At 44.2% G+C, this 18774-nt stretch overlaps 1 protein-coding gene across 1 annotated transcript in view; it reads right to left on the bottom strand.

Moving 5' to 3' along the window:
- SLC16A10 (solute carrier family 16 member 10) overlaps positions 1–18383 on the bottom strand; it is a 98177-nt gene extending 79794 nt beyond the window's left edge. The window contains exon 1 of the mRNA XM_074990734.1: positions 17790–18383. Within this exon, the coding sequence (XP_074846835.1) occupies positions 17790–18159 (370 nt within the window). The 5' untranslated portion in view covers positions 18160–18383. The remainder of the gene's footprint in view (positions 1–17789) is intronic.
- Positions 18384–18774: the final 391 nt, after the last annotated feature.

An 18774-nucleotide genomic window follows, 5' to 3' on the forward strand; every position in this document is an offset into this window, starting at 1 on the left:
AAAGGTATTACCTCATTCACCTTCTCTCAGCCCCATGAGATTAGACACAGCTACAACACTACATACACCCTGGAAACAACTAGATCTGGTTACATAAGCAAACACTCATGTACAAAACGTAGGGCCCATCTTTAAAAAAGGAAAGAAAGACAATCCAAGAAACTATAGACCTGTCAGCCTTAACTCAATCCCTGGAAAAATAATGGAGGGGATTCTCAAGGAATCCATTTTGGAGCACTTGGACGAGGGGAAAGTGATCAAAAGTAGTCCACATGGATTCACCAGGGACAAGTCCTGCCTGACCAATCTGATTAGCTTCTATGACGAGGTAACAAGCTCTGTGGACATGGGGAAGTCAGTGGATGTGATATACCTTGACTTTAGCAAAGCCTTTGATACAGTCTCCCACAACATTCTTGTCCGTAAGTAAGGAAATATGGATTGGATCCCTGGACTATAAGATGATAGAAAGCTGGCTTGACGGTTGGGCCCAACAGTTGGTGGTCAATGGCTCAATATCTGGATGGCAGTTGGTTTCAAGCAGAGTGCCGAAAGGCTCAGTTCTGGGGCTGGTGTTGTTCAACATCTTTATTAAATGACCTGTGACTGGATTGCACCCTCAGCAAGTTTGCTGATGACACAAAACTAGGGGGAGAGGTAGATACATTGGAGGATAGAGAGAAAATCTGGAGTGACCTGGATAAATTGGAGGACTGGGCCAAAAGAAATCTGATGTGGTTCAATAGGGAGAAGTGTAGAGCCCTGCACCTGGGGTGGAAGAATCCCAAGCATTGGTATAGGCTGGGGACTGACTGGGTAAGCAGCAGTACAATGGAAAAGGACCTAGAGGTTATGGTGGATGAAAGGCTGGATACGCGCAAACAGTGTGCCCTTGTAGCCAAGAAGGCTAACGGCATACTAAGGTGCATTAAGAGGAGCATTTTGAACAGATCTAGAGAAGTGGTTATTACCCTCTACTTGGCACTGGTGAGGCGACATCTGGAATATTGTGTCCAGTTTTGGGCACCCCAGTATAAAAATGATGTGGATGTGCTGGAGCAGGTTCAGTGAGGGCAATAAAAAATGATTAAGAGGCTGGAGCACAAGACCTATGGAGAATAGACTAAGGGATTTGGGCTTGTTTAGTTTACAGAAGAAAAGACTTAGTGGTGATTTAATAGCAGACTTCAACTTCCTGAAGGGGAGCTCTAAAGAGGCAGGTGAGAAACTGTTCTCAGTAGTGTCAGACAGCAGAACAAGGAGTAATGGTCTGAAGTTAGAGGGAAAGGTGTAGGCTGGATGTTAGGAAAAACTACTTCACCAGGAGGGTGGTGAAGCATTGGCATGCGTTGCCTAGAGAAGTGGTAGATTCTCCATCCTTAGAGGTTTTTAAGTCCTGGATTGACAAGGTCCTGGCTGGGATGACTTAGTGGGGGTTGATCCTGCTTGAAGCAGGGGGCTGGACTAGATGACCTCCTAAGGTCCCTTTGAGGCCTATGATTCTAAAATGCAACTCTAATTCTCTGGAAATTTAACATGTGATGCTTGAAAGTTACATCTACACCAGTGGTTTTCAACTAGTGTACAGCTGGTGTGCCATGAGAGCTGCCTAAGTGTGCTGTGAAATTTGATCAGTTTCCCCTTTCTGTAGATCTCTGCAGGGCTGTGGGGAGGTTGGAATTGTCAACCCATGCCAGCTGAAACTCAAGCAACAAAGCTGCCCAAGTCATAACTAGCATGGGGTTAGTTATCCCTCTCAATCCCCTGTGGCTCTTTGCAGGGAAACAATAACCCTGCAGGACTCCATTCACACCAGGATGCAGCTGAAATGCTCCTTCAAGGCCCAAATGAGCTGCCTGAAGGAGCAGTCACTTCCTGCTATGGCAAGAGGGAGGGAAGGCGGGCAGGAGCCTGTTGAAGTTGGGATGTAATTTAAATGCTGTGCCCTGGCTCCAAAGGGCTGGTGGTGAGGGAAGCCCGTTTTCAGTAGCTCCTCATTTTCTCAACATCCCAAGCATGACATTGAGAAGATTTCGAAAGTGGGTCTATGTTCACTGTCTAAGACCACGTATTCTGTGGTGGATTTCAAACAAAGTATATGATCCTTGTTTAGCTTGTTGTATGCACTATGTTGCAAACCTCTCTAGCAAGACTGTAACCACAGTCAATGTAAGGTTTATGAGCAACCAATTCAGCTGAAAAAAGTGGGTGTGCCACAGAAGTGTTTGTATCACTGAAGTGTGCAGTGTTACTGAAAAGGTTGGGAACCACTGGTATATACTAGTCTACATACCTTACAGTAGCAAAGCTACATCATTGTAAGGTCTCCTATGTGGCCACTATGTCAGCAGGGAGAGACTTCTCCCACTGGTGAAATTAAACCACCCCTGAAGAGCAGTGGTAGCTATGCCATCAAGAGAGCATTTGTTATTGATACAAAAGCACCAATATGGACAGCCCTGTTGAAGCTTTTATTAGTCAGCTGTGTGTTTCATTTTCACATCCCTGACCAACAAAAGTTTTACTGACCAGAGTGCTAGTGCAGACAAAGCCCATATGATATCTATGTAGGCAATAAAATAAAGACATTTAGTATTCAGTTTCAGATTATTTGCTGTTGTCATTTCTCCTACAATGACACCGGCCTTGTTTGCCCTTTCATCCTCCTTCCTGAATCCGTTCCCTTTCCCTCCCTATCTAACAAGGTAAACTCTTGCTATGTTTAGTTTACAGGCACTTGTCAACAGAATTTTTTGTCAGAAGATACCTTCCAACAAAACTCCTGTCAGCCAGATCACAGCCAAATTGCCAAGCACATGGCAAGAGTGATCTGCTTTGTTGACCGAATGGCTGGATGGCCCAGCTGCTCTATCAGCAAAACAGACAACTGGAAGCACAGCACTTTGTCAACAGAGGACTCCCCAGAATGTCCAGACTGGCTTTCTGTTGACAGGCATTATTCCTTGTGGGCAACAGCATACAGCTGTCAACAAAAGTGCTGCGTTCTGTCTACGTGCTGTCAACAGAATGCCTTGGGATTCTGGATGCTCCATGGTTTTGTTGGGCATAGCCTATAGCTATTACCAAGATTTTAGTATGAAGTTACCTGATCATGTGAAAAAGTACTCTCTTGTCAAGAATAACAGCACCCAACAACACAGATAAAGGGTTTTTGAAAGAATCAGACTTCTCAGAGAGATGTCAAAGGATCAATTATGTCTGGGTGGCTAAATATTCACATATTACTAAATTAAACAAACAGCTTCTGATGGAGCAGAAAATTCTCATTCAAACTAGATAAAATTGCATTAACAAAAATAAGAAAACAAAAATGCCAGTGTTAGACTTCCACTTTACTCCGCCAATATGGAATTTCTGGTCTTATACTTAGTATTAAATGAATAGTATTCATGGATATCTTTCTTCACGCATTCACTTTTAACTTATAACCAGAAAACAATAATCAGAATCTTTGGCTCCATTTTATTTTTGTATTTACAGTATTCTGTATAAAAGTAACAGCAACGAAGGGTCCTGTGGCACCTTATAGACTAACAGAAAAGTTTTGAGCATGACTATATAGACTTAACTTTTCTGTTAGTCTATAAGGTGCCACAGGACCCTTCGTTGCTGTTACAGATCCAGACTAACACAGCTACCCCTCAGATACTTGTATAAAAGTGGTGTTTTTGAGTTACAAGAAAACAGCCAGTCACTGGCCCAAACTGACTGAAAAGACTAATTCTTGCCTGCCATAATTACTAAGAGTGTTAATAATGATATGGTGGGTTAAAAAGTAGATTTAATACTTAAAGTTGTGACAGACAAGTTATGAAGGTCCAAATTCTACAGTTCATAATCTCCTCCCCATTATTCCTGGACTTGGAGGAAGTTACTGAGTAAGTATCATGGTCATCGCTTACCATGTCAGCGATATCCACTCCTTGCACTGAATTTGTTTATTACTAGGTACATATGTAAATTTGAATTTAATGATTATTTTATATTTAACCAACTATACAGATAAAGCTCATAAGCTTCTGTAAGTTTTAGTTTTGTACATCATTTGATTTTTTTGAAATAGGGGTTACTTTTTGAAAAAAAACTAGATATGGTTAACAAAAATTTTAATACCAAGATAGTATTAAAACTGCTCTTTCTGCACTAAAATTTTAAAAAAGAAGAACCTTCCAGGAGAAGCGACCCAGAATTCACATGAGGCCATCATAAGACTGCCTATGTCAGTGGGAGAGGGGGTACGCCAATAAGCCTGAGTCCTAAAAGGGGTATGCAAATGTTTTAAGATTGGGAAACACTGGTCTAGCACATTACCAACACTCACTGCTTACTGGGCTCTTAGAAGACATTTAGGGGGTAAACTAGAGCTAAACAGCACAAAAGCACTGAGGCCATATTATACTAGCACAAAACTTTGAAATGGCCATGCAAATGGCCATTTTGAAGATTACTAATGGAGGTGCTGAAATGCACATTCAGCACCTCATTAGCATGCCGCTCGCCACAGCTCTTCAATATTACCATGTTTTGCTCCCACACGGCTCATCCAGATGGGGGTCCTTTTCAAAAGGACCCTGCCAACTTTAGAATCTCCTTATTCTTATCAGCAGAAAAGGAGACACACACACACACCCCGGATGAACCACGAGGGAGCAGAGCGCGGCAATTTTGAAGGGCCATTTCAAAGATTTCTCTTAGTGTAGCCGTAGCTTGAGACCCAGGGCTGGTGGCTATAAACAAACTGAGACCACAGGAAACTTGGCTATGCCCATGATAAGTACATATCCAGCTAACTAAAATCATGCCAAATTACACCTGTTGCCAGACAAGAGTGCCAGATTACAGAGGTTCAATCTGTACCAGCAAACCATGCTTGGGGTGGAGGTGGGAGATGTAAATTGCTTGCCACTTCATGCTGTTTGGCTTAGCCTTTAATTTCTCTTTTCGTTTTAGTTTTTTGTTACACTAGCATGTAGGAACAACAAAAAAAATAATTGTATGATGCTGAGAATTTCTAGGACAATGCAACTCATTCCATATTTTCGCGGCAGTAGAGAAAAAATGAAATCTACTACATTCAATTTTACCTCTGTTGTAATTTTACTGGAGTCAGTGAATTTACAAAAGTTATACAGCTAGCTTTCAAAATGTGATATGTTATTCCATATTTAACACCTTTCAATACCTCACTGTATTCAATTCAATATAGAGTACCTTCTAGCACCCCCATGAACAAATTATGCCATTTCCATACCTTTCAATCCAATCCACCACCAGACTGTATACAACCAACCTACATTCTAATAACCCACTCTGTAAACAGTATTTTCAGAGCTTGCAACTTATAAATCCCTATGAGAGATATAGCAGAGAATCCTCATCCCTTTTCCTGATGCTGCCTCCTCCAGTCTCCCATTGAAATTCTCCATCAAGAGTTTCTCTCCCCAAACAGTGACCTTATCTCCCATCTAACCCCTGGGCCCAGCTGCTCTTCTCCAGCCCAGAGATGCGCTGGCCCAGACCCCATAGTGCTTATTTGTTTCCGAGGTGCTGCCTATAGGCTCCTCCTGCCACCATGCAGTCCTGGCCCAGCTAGCTCCCCTCACTCTGCAGGGCTGGATTAAGAAAGGGGGTGCAATCCAGGAAGACTTTTGCAGTTCAGAAAGCTATCCCTCTTACTTGCCTATTATCTGTGCATACAGCTCAGCTTTAAGAAGCTAAACAAATCTAGGACTCAGCTAGAAAGTCATGATTTCATAACTAAAACCGAACAATGGCAACTCTGAAAGAGGAATAAAACATCAAGAGTTTGTTGATAGGTATTTTAAATAAGTGTTTGGGACCCATGCTATCAAAGTGAAAGAGCCCTGTAGCAGAAAAAGGCAAGTGTATGTGTCTTGCATATAAATAAAACCAAAAACTCAGAAGCTCTACTGGCAAATAAGGTCTTCATCTTTCAGAATACCTACATGGCAAGCAGTAAGTGGAGTCCATGATTATGGGTCAATGGGAGCATGCTGACAATCCAGAACAATAGCCTAATGGTTTGCTTCCCAAGCAAATTCTAAAACTGAATGAAATCACTCATCTGGAATCAAACTTTAATTGTAAGGCCAAACAGGATCCCTACTGAAGTTCTTCCAGTTTTGAATTTAGCACCTATTAATTAGTAAAGTAACAACATTTAAGTTACTGATTTTTTTTTTTAATTCTCAGTGGACCTTTTGCAGTATAGACAGCAAGTTAGCTGAGCACAGATATGTCTATTTTAGCTAAGCAATTGCCATAGCTGGAATTGCGTATCACTGGTCAACTTACTTTGCCTAGTTTAGACATAGCCAAAAACTCTGGCAAACCACATGCTATTGGAAGTGCGTGATCTCAATTTTGACCTCGACAATGATCTCCACAATTCAAAAGTTGTATCAACATGTTTTTAAAAAAAAAGCCCAAGTCACTTTTTGACAAGTACAGCTAACTAGACGAAACTCAGTGTAGATGCAGCTCTTTCCATGGAAAAGTGCTTCTGTCTACGTAGTCTCAGTATAAGTTGCATTTGTCAGTCTGCAAAAACAGAATCCTGTGGCACCTTAAAGGCTAAACAGATTTATTTGGGCACAAGCTTTCCTTGATAAAAACCTGCTTCTTTGGGAAGGTAAAAGACTCCATCTGTCAGTGTAGGCTGCATCAACATCAGTGTGCTCTGTCAGCATAGGTTTCACAGAGTCATTAAACCCTCAGACACAAGGATGAATTTTGCTGCAGTGATTCACTCCACAGTGATTTCACTCTAGGTCAGGGGTGGCCAACATGTGGCCTGAGGGCCAGAATCTGGCTGGCAGAGCTGGCTGTGATGCCATTTTGAAAGCCAGCTTTGGGGTGAGTGGTTGGCAACCTGCGGCTCTAGAGCCACATGTTGCTCTTTAAGGAGCCATTTGCAGCTCCAGGTGCTGCTGCCATTGACTCCTCCTCCAGCTCCCTGCCCTGCCATGCTGAAATAATGGAACTCCATTTAATTGGTTTAACAGCTAACAGGAGGAATCTGGCCATTAAAACAATTTAATTGAGTCCCATTATTTCAGGGCAGCAGGGCAGGGAGCTGCCCACACTGTAGCTGGGGGAAGGGAGTAGGATGGCTAGGGAGAGCTGCACAAAGGAGGCGGCAGCCCAGCAAAAGTGCAGCAGGGGGCAGCAGCAGAAGCACGTGGGGCTCTTGTGTGAGGTAGATGGTGGGGTGGCTTGGGACTGAGAGGGCTTAACCCTGGGGGTGGGGAGGCGGTTTGGGGCTATTTTGTGTTCAGCCCCCAGAACATCTAAAAAATTGCCATGTGGCCCCCAACCAAAAAGGTTGCCCACCCCTGCTCTAGGTATTTGACAGGCTTGAGAACCAAAGAAATATTGAAGTATGCATTATGAAGGCTACTGCTGAGAAGTTACTCAGAGCTTAGGGACCTGAATATATGCATCCAGAGAGAAATCCATTGCTAGAATATGTCAATATATCTTTTGGAACACATTAGGAAAAAAGAAGGCCAAATGGGTGTTAATTTAATACTTCTTAGAAATTACGTGCTGAGGGACAGCTTTCAGTGTGACTGACTATACCTTATGAACCCATCAAGAAAATTAGATACTCCATAGCCACCATAATTTGGTTCTGAGCAATTTCCAATTACACTGATTACACCTTAAAAACAAAAACTGCTATCTAGTAAGGCTTTTAAATCATAACTCAGTGCAGTCTGGGAATACAGCAATTTATTAAATCAAACCAAATTTATCTGTCTTTCATGTATAAAATTTCATTCCATTCACATACAAATTGGGGAGAGGGCAGGTAGCCAACTGAGTATGGGCACCTTTTCATTTAAAAAAAAAGTGCACCGTACTTTACAAAGTATTAGGCTAGCCATTTTTTTAAGCCGATCAAGACAAGATAACATTCTGCTGTTCTTGTATCAGGGACTTGCACATGGGGAAAAAAAACTGGATGGAGTTCCAGGTTCTGGCTCTATGTATCTTAAAGAGTGGGATCCCCCACAAGTATGCCACTGAGGCCATTTGTACTAGGTTCAAGATAGCCCCGATAGATCAAGGAAGGAGGAACTTCTAGTTTTTTGGTAATACATGAGTATGCAGCTGGAAATCCATTTTGAAAGTCTGAGGAAACTGCCTCTCCTTTCATGCTCTCTGCCATGGAGCTGGACAGACTCAGCAATTTCTAAAAGGCCTTTGTCTTATCAAGGTAGAAAGCCAGAGCTCTGTTAGCATTGGTCAGCAAGCCCCAGCAAGTGTGCCAAGAGTGGCATGCAAACAGATTTTCATTGGCATGGGAGGCAGGAGCTCAGTCACACACATCTAGAGCTAGAAGGGACCTTGTGAAGTCACCTAGTCCAGTCCCCTGCCCTCTTGGCAGGGCCAAGCATCATCCCTGATGTCTATTTGCCCAATCCCTAAATAGCCTCCTCAAGGATTGAACTCACAAGCCAGGGTTTAGCAGGCCAATGCTCAAACCACTGAGCTATCCACACCCCCTTATAAGGGGATACACAACTCAGAGCTGGAACGGACCTTGCAAGATCATTGAATCCAGTCCCCTGTCCTGACAGCAGGATCCCTGGTGGATTTGCCTCCCACCCATGTATTTGGTCCCAACTGGGGGAGTGGAGTGAACTCACAACCTGGGCTTTAGAAGGTTAATGCATTAACCACCGCGCTATCCCTCCACCATTAAATCATGCCCCTCCTTCCCCATGCAGCCAGGAGTTTGCCCAAAGCCACGCCGCCTGTGCATTATCAGAAGACTAACCACCACCTAAACCAGGCATCTGTAACCCCCAGCATGCTGTTGGCACTTGAGCCAATTTTAAATGGTATGCAGCAGGAGCTCAGCCCTGCCCCTCCTCCCCCATGCAACACAGAATGGGGCTGGAGGACAGGGATGAAGCTGCCCTCCCCAAGTTATGACTGTGGCTTGGGGGTGGGGCTGCAAAGCGCTGGTGAACCTGCTGCGGACATGTTTCCTCTCTCCCTCACTGTGAGCTGAGGGTGGATGTTTGGGGTCTGGGTGGGAGGGGAGATGCAGGAATGGGCTAGGATTTGGGTGGGAGGTAAGGTGCAGCAGTGAGTGTGTGATGGAGGTAAGAGGTGTGGGAGGGAGGGTGCATGAACAGGCTGTGGGTGAGGGTCTGGGAAAGAGCAGGGTGAGGGAGAGGGGGTCCGGGCACGATGGGATGTAGGAGCAAGGTGGGGTGGTCTGGGCAGGAGGAGGAGGCAGAAGGAAGCGGGGTGAAGAGTGGATGCTTATTTTCCTGCAGCAATGTTGCTGCCCCTACCCCTACCCCTACCCCTGCCCCCTCAGGGGCAACATCAGCAGGAAGAAGAGCACCTGGAGAGACTTTTCTCCCACATGCCCAGGTACTGCTCCCCCACTGCTCTGATTGGCAGGAATTCCAGACAGAGAGGCAGGGAAAGCCTCTCTCCAGGCAACCTCTGTGGCTGGAGCTCCAGGGTTCAGCTACATCTGTGGTTCTGGTGGACCACAGATGTTGCCAGAGCAGGGAATCTGGGACAAGAGACATTCAAGCTGTATGAAAATCCCAGAAGTTTTTAAGTATTTAAAAAACCCAGACAGATTTAAAGAGCGAAACAGTAAAGCTCTGAATCTTAATTTATTATTGAGGCTGTTCTATGTAGGACTACCAGTGACTTTAAAAAGTATCACTGGCACTCAGACCATACATAGAGGTCAGAGATCAAATTTCAGCACTTCACCTTGGAAAGGTTGTCAACTTCTGATCTAGGGAATGCAGCTTCATGGCCTCCCTTCTCCTGTGAGGCTTCAGTTTAAATATAAAAAAAAAAGGACAGCTTAAGGGTAAAAAAAAAAAAAAAAAAAATCAGTGAAACCTCGAGTATGAACTTTGAATTCACCTCTGTGAATGATGATGGCACATCTGCCATCAAGACCCCAAGTATGTCTACCCTTTTGACCAGGCAATAGCCTCTCTCACAGCTGTCTTCACTGATAAATGTAAGAGAGCAGGATGCCAAGAGTCTAAATGGTGAGTTCACTGACAGAGCACTAGGACTGTCTATACTACCCCTCCCTTTCAGAAGGGATATTTAAATGACATGGATCAGAACTAGTTACTAAGGCATATATGAATATTCAGCACCTCATTAGCATAATGACAGCCAGTCACACTTTCAAAGTGCTGCTTTTGAAATGCAAACTGGCCATGTACACGCAGGCAATTCGAAATAAACCCGACTTTGAAATTCCCTTATTCCCAAAGCAAAATGGGACACACACAAAGACCTTATCAAGTCTGCAATTTATGTGCAGTATTTTTCTTGTAGACAACTCCAAATGTTCCAGTATTTACTTTAGGAAAGTTGCAATTATGAGCACTCTCAGGAACATGCAAGCAGGTTGCACATCGCTTGGACCTCATAAGGATGCCTCAGCTAAGAACTTTTAAGATACAACTTAAGTGTCCAAAACTAGCCCAAGGCACCAGTTGTCACGGAAAGCAGAATAAAACATGGAGCTTGAAAGCCAAGCTGTTAGAATATGTGAAACCTCAAAATATTGGGAAAATTCCAGACTCCAACAACATGTCCCTGGGGAAGATGTCTGAGCCACTGGGTATAAAAGTATGAATCTCTACACTGCCTGAGCTAAAAGATCCAGGTTTGACAGAGCCATATTGAGCATGGGTTACGTATCAATATGAACTATACTTCATTTGGGATACTTATTCCTCAAATATGCCAAAAATGTTTTATGCTGGTTTGTGGTCATGCACATCAAATTTAATTAAAGATTGGTGTAGTTTTGGTGACTTTAGTGTAGAGGGTATTGTCTCTATAAAACATGGACTCCAACGATGCATGTTTATCATAAGAACGAAAACTGAAGGCTCGTGGCATTAACTCGTCTGTTATTAGGCTTTTTGGAGCAGCCCACTAATTTTGACAGTTCTATAAGACTAAATTTCCATAAGAACTAAGATCTCCAGCTCAAATCCCAGCAATTATCCAAAGATTAGTACCTGGTAATTTATTTATCCTCTTCAGTGAACAGAAATAATAGGGATTAGGTTGCCTTGACTTTTCACCGTTCATGCTCAGTTGCTACCAGAGCTCACTGCCATCACAATTAGAATGGGAAGATAGACTAATTGGATTAAATGTTACTTGTACCTTATTTTCCTTCTGATTTAAATGGATTATAGTTTGCCTCTGTTAAAGTATTTTTGATTTCAAAATGCACTCTAGTCAAAATGGAAAAACTATGAAGGAGACATTTCATCTTCTGCAACTTCTCTGGTTACAGGTGTCTGAGCACTGGCAAAAGTGTAGAAATTTATGAGTAACTCAAGTGCAGGCACAAAAACCAGAATTTCACAATGAGAATTTGTTGGCTGAACATAAGTGTGTCAGAAAGACCCTATAATGGAAATCTTGAGAGCCGCTGCAAGTGGGAGAAAAAAAAAAAAAAATCAGATGGTTTTCCTCTTCATTTGCATAAGACAGAAAAGCCAAAATCAATGCTGGAGTGACAAGTAGTTGTACAAGGAATTTAGCTTAAAAGTAAACAATCTTAGAAGACCAGAGAAATAGTTTTCCAGAATGGCTCAAAGTATTCTTTATCTCCAGTTGTTGCAAAGTGCAGATACCAAAATCATACTGAATATTAGGGGGAAATTAGAAATGGACCACTGCAAGTACACTAAATATTATGGTGTCATTGGTTGCCCTATCTGATTTAGCAATAAGTTAAGCATTTACTAGCCTGACAACAATGGAATCACAGAAAAGGAATTACTAATCATATACCCTAAGGAAAGGGTGAAGTATAACATACTTCTAAAAGCAGTAATATAGTTAAAGCCAAATGTTACATATACAGCATGTGAAAAGGCATGTAAAACAAGCTCATATTATGAAATACTTTGGTCATTTAAATCAGTAAGTCATCATGAAAAAAATGCACTGGCTTTAGGACTTGGTATTTTAATCTGCAAAATAGTACTTTAGATTCTGATTTGACAATTTCTATTTTAATGCTGTCAAAACACAGTTCTTAGGCATCTTCTTCATAGGATCAAAGTATCATAGATTATCTTCCATTGCATCTGTTTGTAGTCCTATTAAATTTCAATAGTTCATAATAAGGTTTTTTCCTATTCCAATTCATTTTTCATTTTCTCAAGGGATCGACAATGGGTGGCAAATACTCTAGAATCATAGATATATTTCACTGAGAGGGACACTCAGGCTACGACTACACTACAAGATAATTTGAATTTAATGTAATTAGCTCCATATTATCACAGGACTGTCTTCACTGTAAATATCATTAGCTCAGTTTAGGGAGCACTGACATCGATGTCATAATATTGTCAGTACTTGCAGGGTGTAGCATCAAGTACGAATTTAAAAAAGTTCGAATAAAGGCCAGAGTGGAAGTACCACATCTTAAAAATCAAATTAGTCACCAGAGGCATCCCCTATGTAACCCACAATGCCCCACAGCGCTCTGCTCTGGCTGCTGCTCTCCAGGTGCACAGGAATTAGGTAACAGGAAAACCATTAATTTCAAATCAGGACCAGGAAGCCTGTGGCTGTGGGCTCATGTTTGTATGAGAACCTGAGAAATGTCTTTCTTCACTATTGGCACTGCGAGTGCATCTACCCATTACAAATAGCCACAGCACTGAGTTCATGGTTCTGTCTCTACACTTGTTTTGTTTGTTTTTTTTCTGTGCTGCCTGGCAGTAGCTGCTGCCCTGTGGCAGCAAGGCTGTTGTGGGGTCATGCCAGCATAAGAGGCTGAGAAACTTATTCTCAGCCATTTACATTTGTGTGCCCTCCAACCACACAAGTGCCACTCAGTTGGGGTCTTTGCCACACTCAACCACATCATGTGGCTAGCTACTGACCCAATAAAAGGACATGCCTGCCATTCAGTGCTGACCATGCTGCCAGGCAGCACCATGTCTTGGCTTGTGTGTGGTTAGGGGTCCATGGGTGGGAAAGAATTTGGGGGGCTTGCAGCTGCTGGCGGGGAGCTTTCTGCTGCATAGGAGGACAACTTCAACTGGCTCCCCACCAAAAAATTATTTTTGTGGCCTGCCTGCCACCGCAGGGAAGCCTCCCCCAGCGGCTAAAATATTTGGGGTGTTGCTGCCATCCCCTGTGTAGTGAAGAGGGAAGACAAAAAAAATTATTTCCTCGCCTTTTCTATCCTCTTTCTTCTAACTTTGCACCCCTCCACACAGGGAAAAGTGGGTGAAGGGCCAGTTGCAAACACAGACTGTGCACAGAAGCTGTATAGTGGACTGGGAACCCAAAAACCCTCCCCTCGGCAACTTTTTTCAAAAGCTTTTACCATCAACTCTTTCTTTGTGCTTTTCATTGTCCCTGTGTCATTTTCAGGGATCAGATGCAATCATAGGAGGGGACACTCAGTGGATGTCCAGTTGAAGACACACACTTGCAGATTTTTACAAAATCCTTGATAATTCAGTTACAGAAGAAAGATTTCTGTTAACTTTGCCATATTTGTTGATGCTCTATTTTCCCTTCCTTCCAACTGAAAAAATGAACATTTTACATTATCTTCCCACATTGCATTGAACTCATTCCCCTCCCATGGTAAACAAACACCAGCAAACATACCCAGAATGCTATGGGGATGAGGGAACTGTGAGACTGGTTCCCACATTGCACTGCTGAAAACGGTCGACGTTTGCCAGTTGAGTGTGGCAGCAATAAGTTGACTTTGAGAAGAACATGGGAGGTGAGGATAGTCAAATGTGAATTTATAAAATCCAGTGTTACAAAATCAGTATTAATGAATTTGAATCTATTTTCTAGTGTAGACATAGCTTCAGGGCAGGATTACAAAATAATTATGCCATTCCTAGCAGATGTTGTCTAACCTGCTCTTAGAAACCGCAAACGATGGAGATTCCACACCCTCCATAGGCAATTTGTCTAGTGCTTAACTATCCTACCAGTCAGGAAGTATTTCCTACCGTGCAGCCTAAAATTCCCTGGCTGCAAATTAAGACCATTGTTTCCTCTGCTTATAGTCTGAGGATAGCACAACAATATTTCACCTTCCTCCTGACAGCTCTGTACATAGCTCAAGATTTATGTTCCTTCTCAGTCTTCTCCATATTAAACAAACCACGTTTTCCAAGTTATCATAGGTTAGGTTTTCCAGGCCTTTAATCATTTTTGTGCTAGTCTCTGAACCCTCTTTACATTTGTCCACATCTTTCCTTAAATGTGGCACACAGACCTGGATGCAGTATTCCAACTGAGGCTTTATCAGCACTGATATACCATATCATTTAATGCATCCGGTAAAAAAAGCTATCATATTTAGTAGACTTAAAATAGCTTCTTGAGAGTGTTCTTTTTTAACAAGTCCTAAATATAGTATATATTTGTTCTTGGGAGTAATTTATGGCTTCCAGATTGACCAATGTGATTCTTTTAGTGACATGAACTTTACTAGGCTAGACGCAGCCAGGGAGAAAACTGTAAAAAGTACTCAGAAGATCCTTTGTACTCTGGTCTTGCTCTGAGATAATCCCAATCTGTGTCAGCATAAATGCCCTTCTGGGATTCCACCAAGGTCCATCCTACATTTTTAGCCAGCTAGCAGAAGCCGCTCTCAGCCGCCACCCCCTGGAGTAAAGGGACTTTGGACTAGCGCAGGCACTTTGAAGTACCCACAGCTACATATAAACCGGCACTTTGACATTTCACACTTTGAAGTTGCTGTGGGGTAGATTTAGTCTAATGAAGTGCTGCATATGCACCACAGCACTTCATTAGGCTAAATCTCTCAACATCCTAATTGCCATGCCCCCTTCGAAGTTGGGGACTAGTCTAAACACAGCCTAACTGAATACACTCCAGTAGAGATGGAAGGCAAGTAGACTGTGGAATGAACATATGCAATATATCAAGACAAACAGTTGCAGAAAGGGAAGTAACCAATTTTCTTCAAGTGATTGCATATGTCCACCCCACTCTAGGTGATTCACAAGCCGATTAATGTGGAGGTGCACTCAATTTACCTAAACAGCAACTGTAGAACTACTCACCCACAACTGTCATTGTTCCTGAACTGATGGAAGATATCACAATGAGTAGCAAATGGGTGAACTGATGACCACATTGCTACTTTCCAAATCACTGCAGTAGGTACTTGCACTTGGAAAACTGCTGAAGCTTCTTGGGGTATAGTCAGATTAGCCAACAGTTTGGGAGGTGGCATATCATTAGATAACTTGTAGCACAAATAGGTGCAAAAGATAATCCAAAATGTGGTTAATGGAAGCCTCCATTGGAGAAAGAATTTTCTGATGGAGTTAGACCAAAATATTTTGCCATTTAGCCATGGCAGTCCATTCTGGTATATGCTTTCTGCTATTCAGAAGCATCTCCAGAATGTCTTTCAATCAAATCATTTCAGTTGGTGTTAACCATGAAGCATTCACGTTGTCAAGTGCAGGGAATACAGGATGGGATGGAGAAGATGGCCAGGGTCCAGAATTGTGTCTGAGACCAATGCGGGAGAGAGAAGATCTGACTAACACTAGCAGGGTTAAAAAGTAATATTGCCAAGGCTACACTGCATGTTCTGAACAAGAGGCAAGCATGACCTTGTTTGGTGTTGAACAGCACTTCAGATAGTAACAGTACTGGAAGAGAAACATACAGTACAGAATTTGTCCATGATAGCAAGAAAGCATCTACTAAAGAACCTTAGGCTGTGATCCCTCAGGACAGACCTGATGGCACATTATTGGTTCTTCTTGCAAACAAATCCACTTGGGGAGGTCGATACATCCTGACAAAGATCATTTGTGGTCATCAGATATTTTCTGCTCTCTGGGGCAGCAACCAGCTTTGACATCAATGAAGCTGGTCATGCATACCTTAAGTTTGTGTTTGGGATTTTAGGAGTATGACAGTAAGCCTGTCAGGTATAGGATTTCTTTTTTAAAAGCCACTCATGAGGCTTGGTCTATACATGTAAAATTTGAATGACACATAGGCCACTAAACTAAACAGATGTTTTGTCAACACAAGCCATGGAGCATCCAGATTCCCAAGGGCGTACTGTGGACAGTAAGTTGACAGAATGCAGCATTTTGGTTGACAGCCTGCTTGTCACAAGGAAAAACACCACTGTTGACAAGATGCCATTCTGGACATTCCAGGGGACCTTCTGTCAACAGAAAAGGCTTCTGGGACATCACACAGCCCTGTCTGCTGTGCTTTCAAGTGGCCGTTTTGCTGGTAGAACAACAACAGAGCAAATCTGTCTTTCAGTCTGCTTTGCAGTCTGAATATGATCTGTCAACGGAAGTTTTGTCTCAAGATATCTTCCAACGAAAGCTTCTGCCAACAAATCCCTCTAGTCTAGATATAGCCTTAGGTTGTAAAAATCTACATCTCTTGAGCACAATAGCTATACCAACCGTATCACTGGTATAAACATAGCTAGGTGAATAAAGTAATGCATCTGTTGACCTAGCTATCATCACTTGGAGAAGTGGTGCTCCTACAACAAAAACAAAGGAAAAAATAAGTCTCTTTGTATCTCAAGTAGCTATTTAAGTACTGTTATGTGATGTTTTAGATTCATGTGTAACGCTGACCGACCTGAGTTGGGATAGAACCTGTGAGCATAGGGTCTAAAGCCCTGCCCTCTACCACGAGCTAAAGGCCAGCTGGCTCTCAACACAGGCTGTAGAGCAGAAATTTCACTCATCCCAGAAGCAACATCTCAGTGCCTCTGGGTACTACATGCTTCCCTGGGCTGAGGAAGCACATCCCGAGCTCCTGAGACCTTCCAGCAGTTGTAACGCTGGCCAACCTGGTTTGCCAGCCTCAGGAATAGAGCCTCTGAGCATAGGATCTAAGGCCCTGCACTCTACCAGGTGAGCTAAAGGCCAGCTTCCGCTCAGTGAATGCTGTAGAGCAGAGACTTCACTCACCTCAGATGAGGTCTCAGTGCCTCTGGGTATTACGCATGTATCAGTTCTCTTTGCCACCACTAGATCAGCACAGATAAGGAAAATAATTCTGACATTTACCTACACATAATTTGAAATTGATTTTTCCAAAATGCAAAATCTCCAATGTAGGTAAGGACAAGTGCCTTGACTACAATACCTTCACCTTTTCCCAGCAATTTTCTCTCTGCTAGCTCTCACACAGAAACCTTCTGTTCCATGGCTCATTTTCTACAGCAAGGACTGATTTTACAATCCTTCTCCCTCTGAAGCTATAAGATTTTGCTCCCTATTAGTTCAAGAGAAGAATATGTTTGGACTTCAAATTGCCAAATCATACACTCTATATCCCTGCCAAGGAAAAGATGAGTTATTTAAAACTTGCCAGCAAACCTGTTATAAACCCTAGTGCAGGCACAACAAGAAGTCCTGTGGCACCTTATAGACTAACAGACATTTTGGAGCAGAAGCTTTCGTGGGCAAAGACCCTCTTCACCAGATGACAAAGCAAGTTGCACTTATACCTTCCCTTCCTTTCCCTAGGTATTTACAACAAGCTTTTTTGTTCTTAATCACTGTAAACAGACCCACCTGCACATAACTGAGTCTTACACAGGTGGCCAGGAACCATCACATTCCCTGGGACTGGCAGGGACGGCTGGAAAAGCACCCCGGGGGGCGCACACAAAAGGGGACTGAAAGGACAATACCGCCACTCGCCTGTCTTGAACACCAGCTGCTTGTCGTCCTTGGAGCCGAACTCCGACAGCATAGACACGAAGAGGACACCGCAGGAGTTCTGGATACCGAACACTGCACCGTTGCACCACATGGCGGCGAGCATCACCACCCAGCCCCAGCCGCCCTCGGGGGGCTCCGCTTCTTGCTGAGGCTGCTGCCTCTCGGCGGCACCCACCACCAGCAGGGCTGATTGACCGTCTGGACACCAAGCTCCGTTCTCCTGCAGCGGCTCCCCGGCTCCCGCCTGGGCGCCCTTGGGCTCCTGTAGCGCCGGGCAGGGCCAGGGGGCAGCAGAGGGGTCGGAAGCGTGCCCGACTCCCTGCGGCTCCGGTTCTTCACTCAGCGCCATCCCCGCAGGCTCCCGCAGCCGGGACGAGAGGGCAGGAGACGCCCCCACCCAAGCCAATGGGCTGCCTGAGGAGGCTACTGCGCTCCCACTACCCCACCGGGGCGGCTAGGACCATCCCGCGGCCCACGCAGGTGCAACCCTCCACCCGCCCGCCCCGCTCACACGCGCGGCCCCTGCCTCGCCAGGCTATTTTAAACGGGCACCTCTTGGGGGGAGGGGGCGACTGAGGGCAGGATGTCCCCTCTTCCGCGGCTCCGATTGGACAAGGAAGGGGCGGCCACGCCCCACCCAGCATACGGAGGGGGCGGGGCTGCTGCGTGTCAGTCGTTTGGCACAGGGCTGTGCTGAGTGGCCGCAGGGCGGGGTGGGGGCTGAGCGCGTGGGGAGTTAACGGCTGCCGCTTGCGCGTAGTGGGAGGCAGCTCAGAGCCCGGGGGGCGGGGGGTTCGGCCGCCCAGGAGTGCCCGTTTGTATGTGCCCCTGGACCGGGAAGTTCGCAGCAACGCGGCCCCCGTCGCCCTAACCCACTACTTCCCCTGAGGAAATGAGCAAGTGCCCCAGCTGCGTCTGTGACCCGCACGTGCCTCGCCCTCGCGCGCCCTCCTCTCGTGCCCCC

This window comes from Carettochelys insculpta, chromosome 3, assembly GCF_033958435.1.
Source record: "Carettochelys insculpta isolate YL-2023 chromosome 3, ASM3395843v1, whole genome shotgun sequence".
NCBI lineage: Eukaryota > Metazoa > Chordata > Testudines > Carettochelyidae > Carettochelys > Carettochelys insculpta.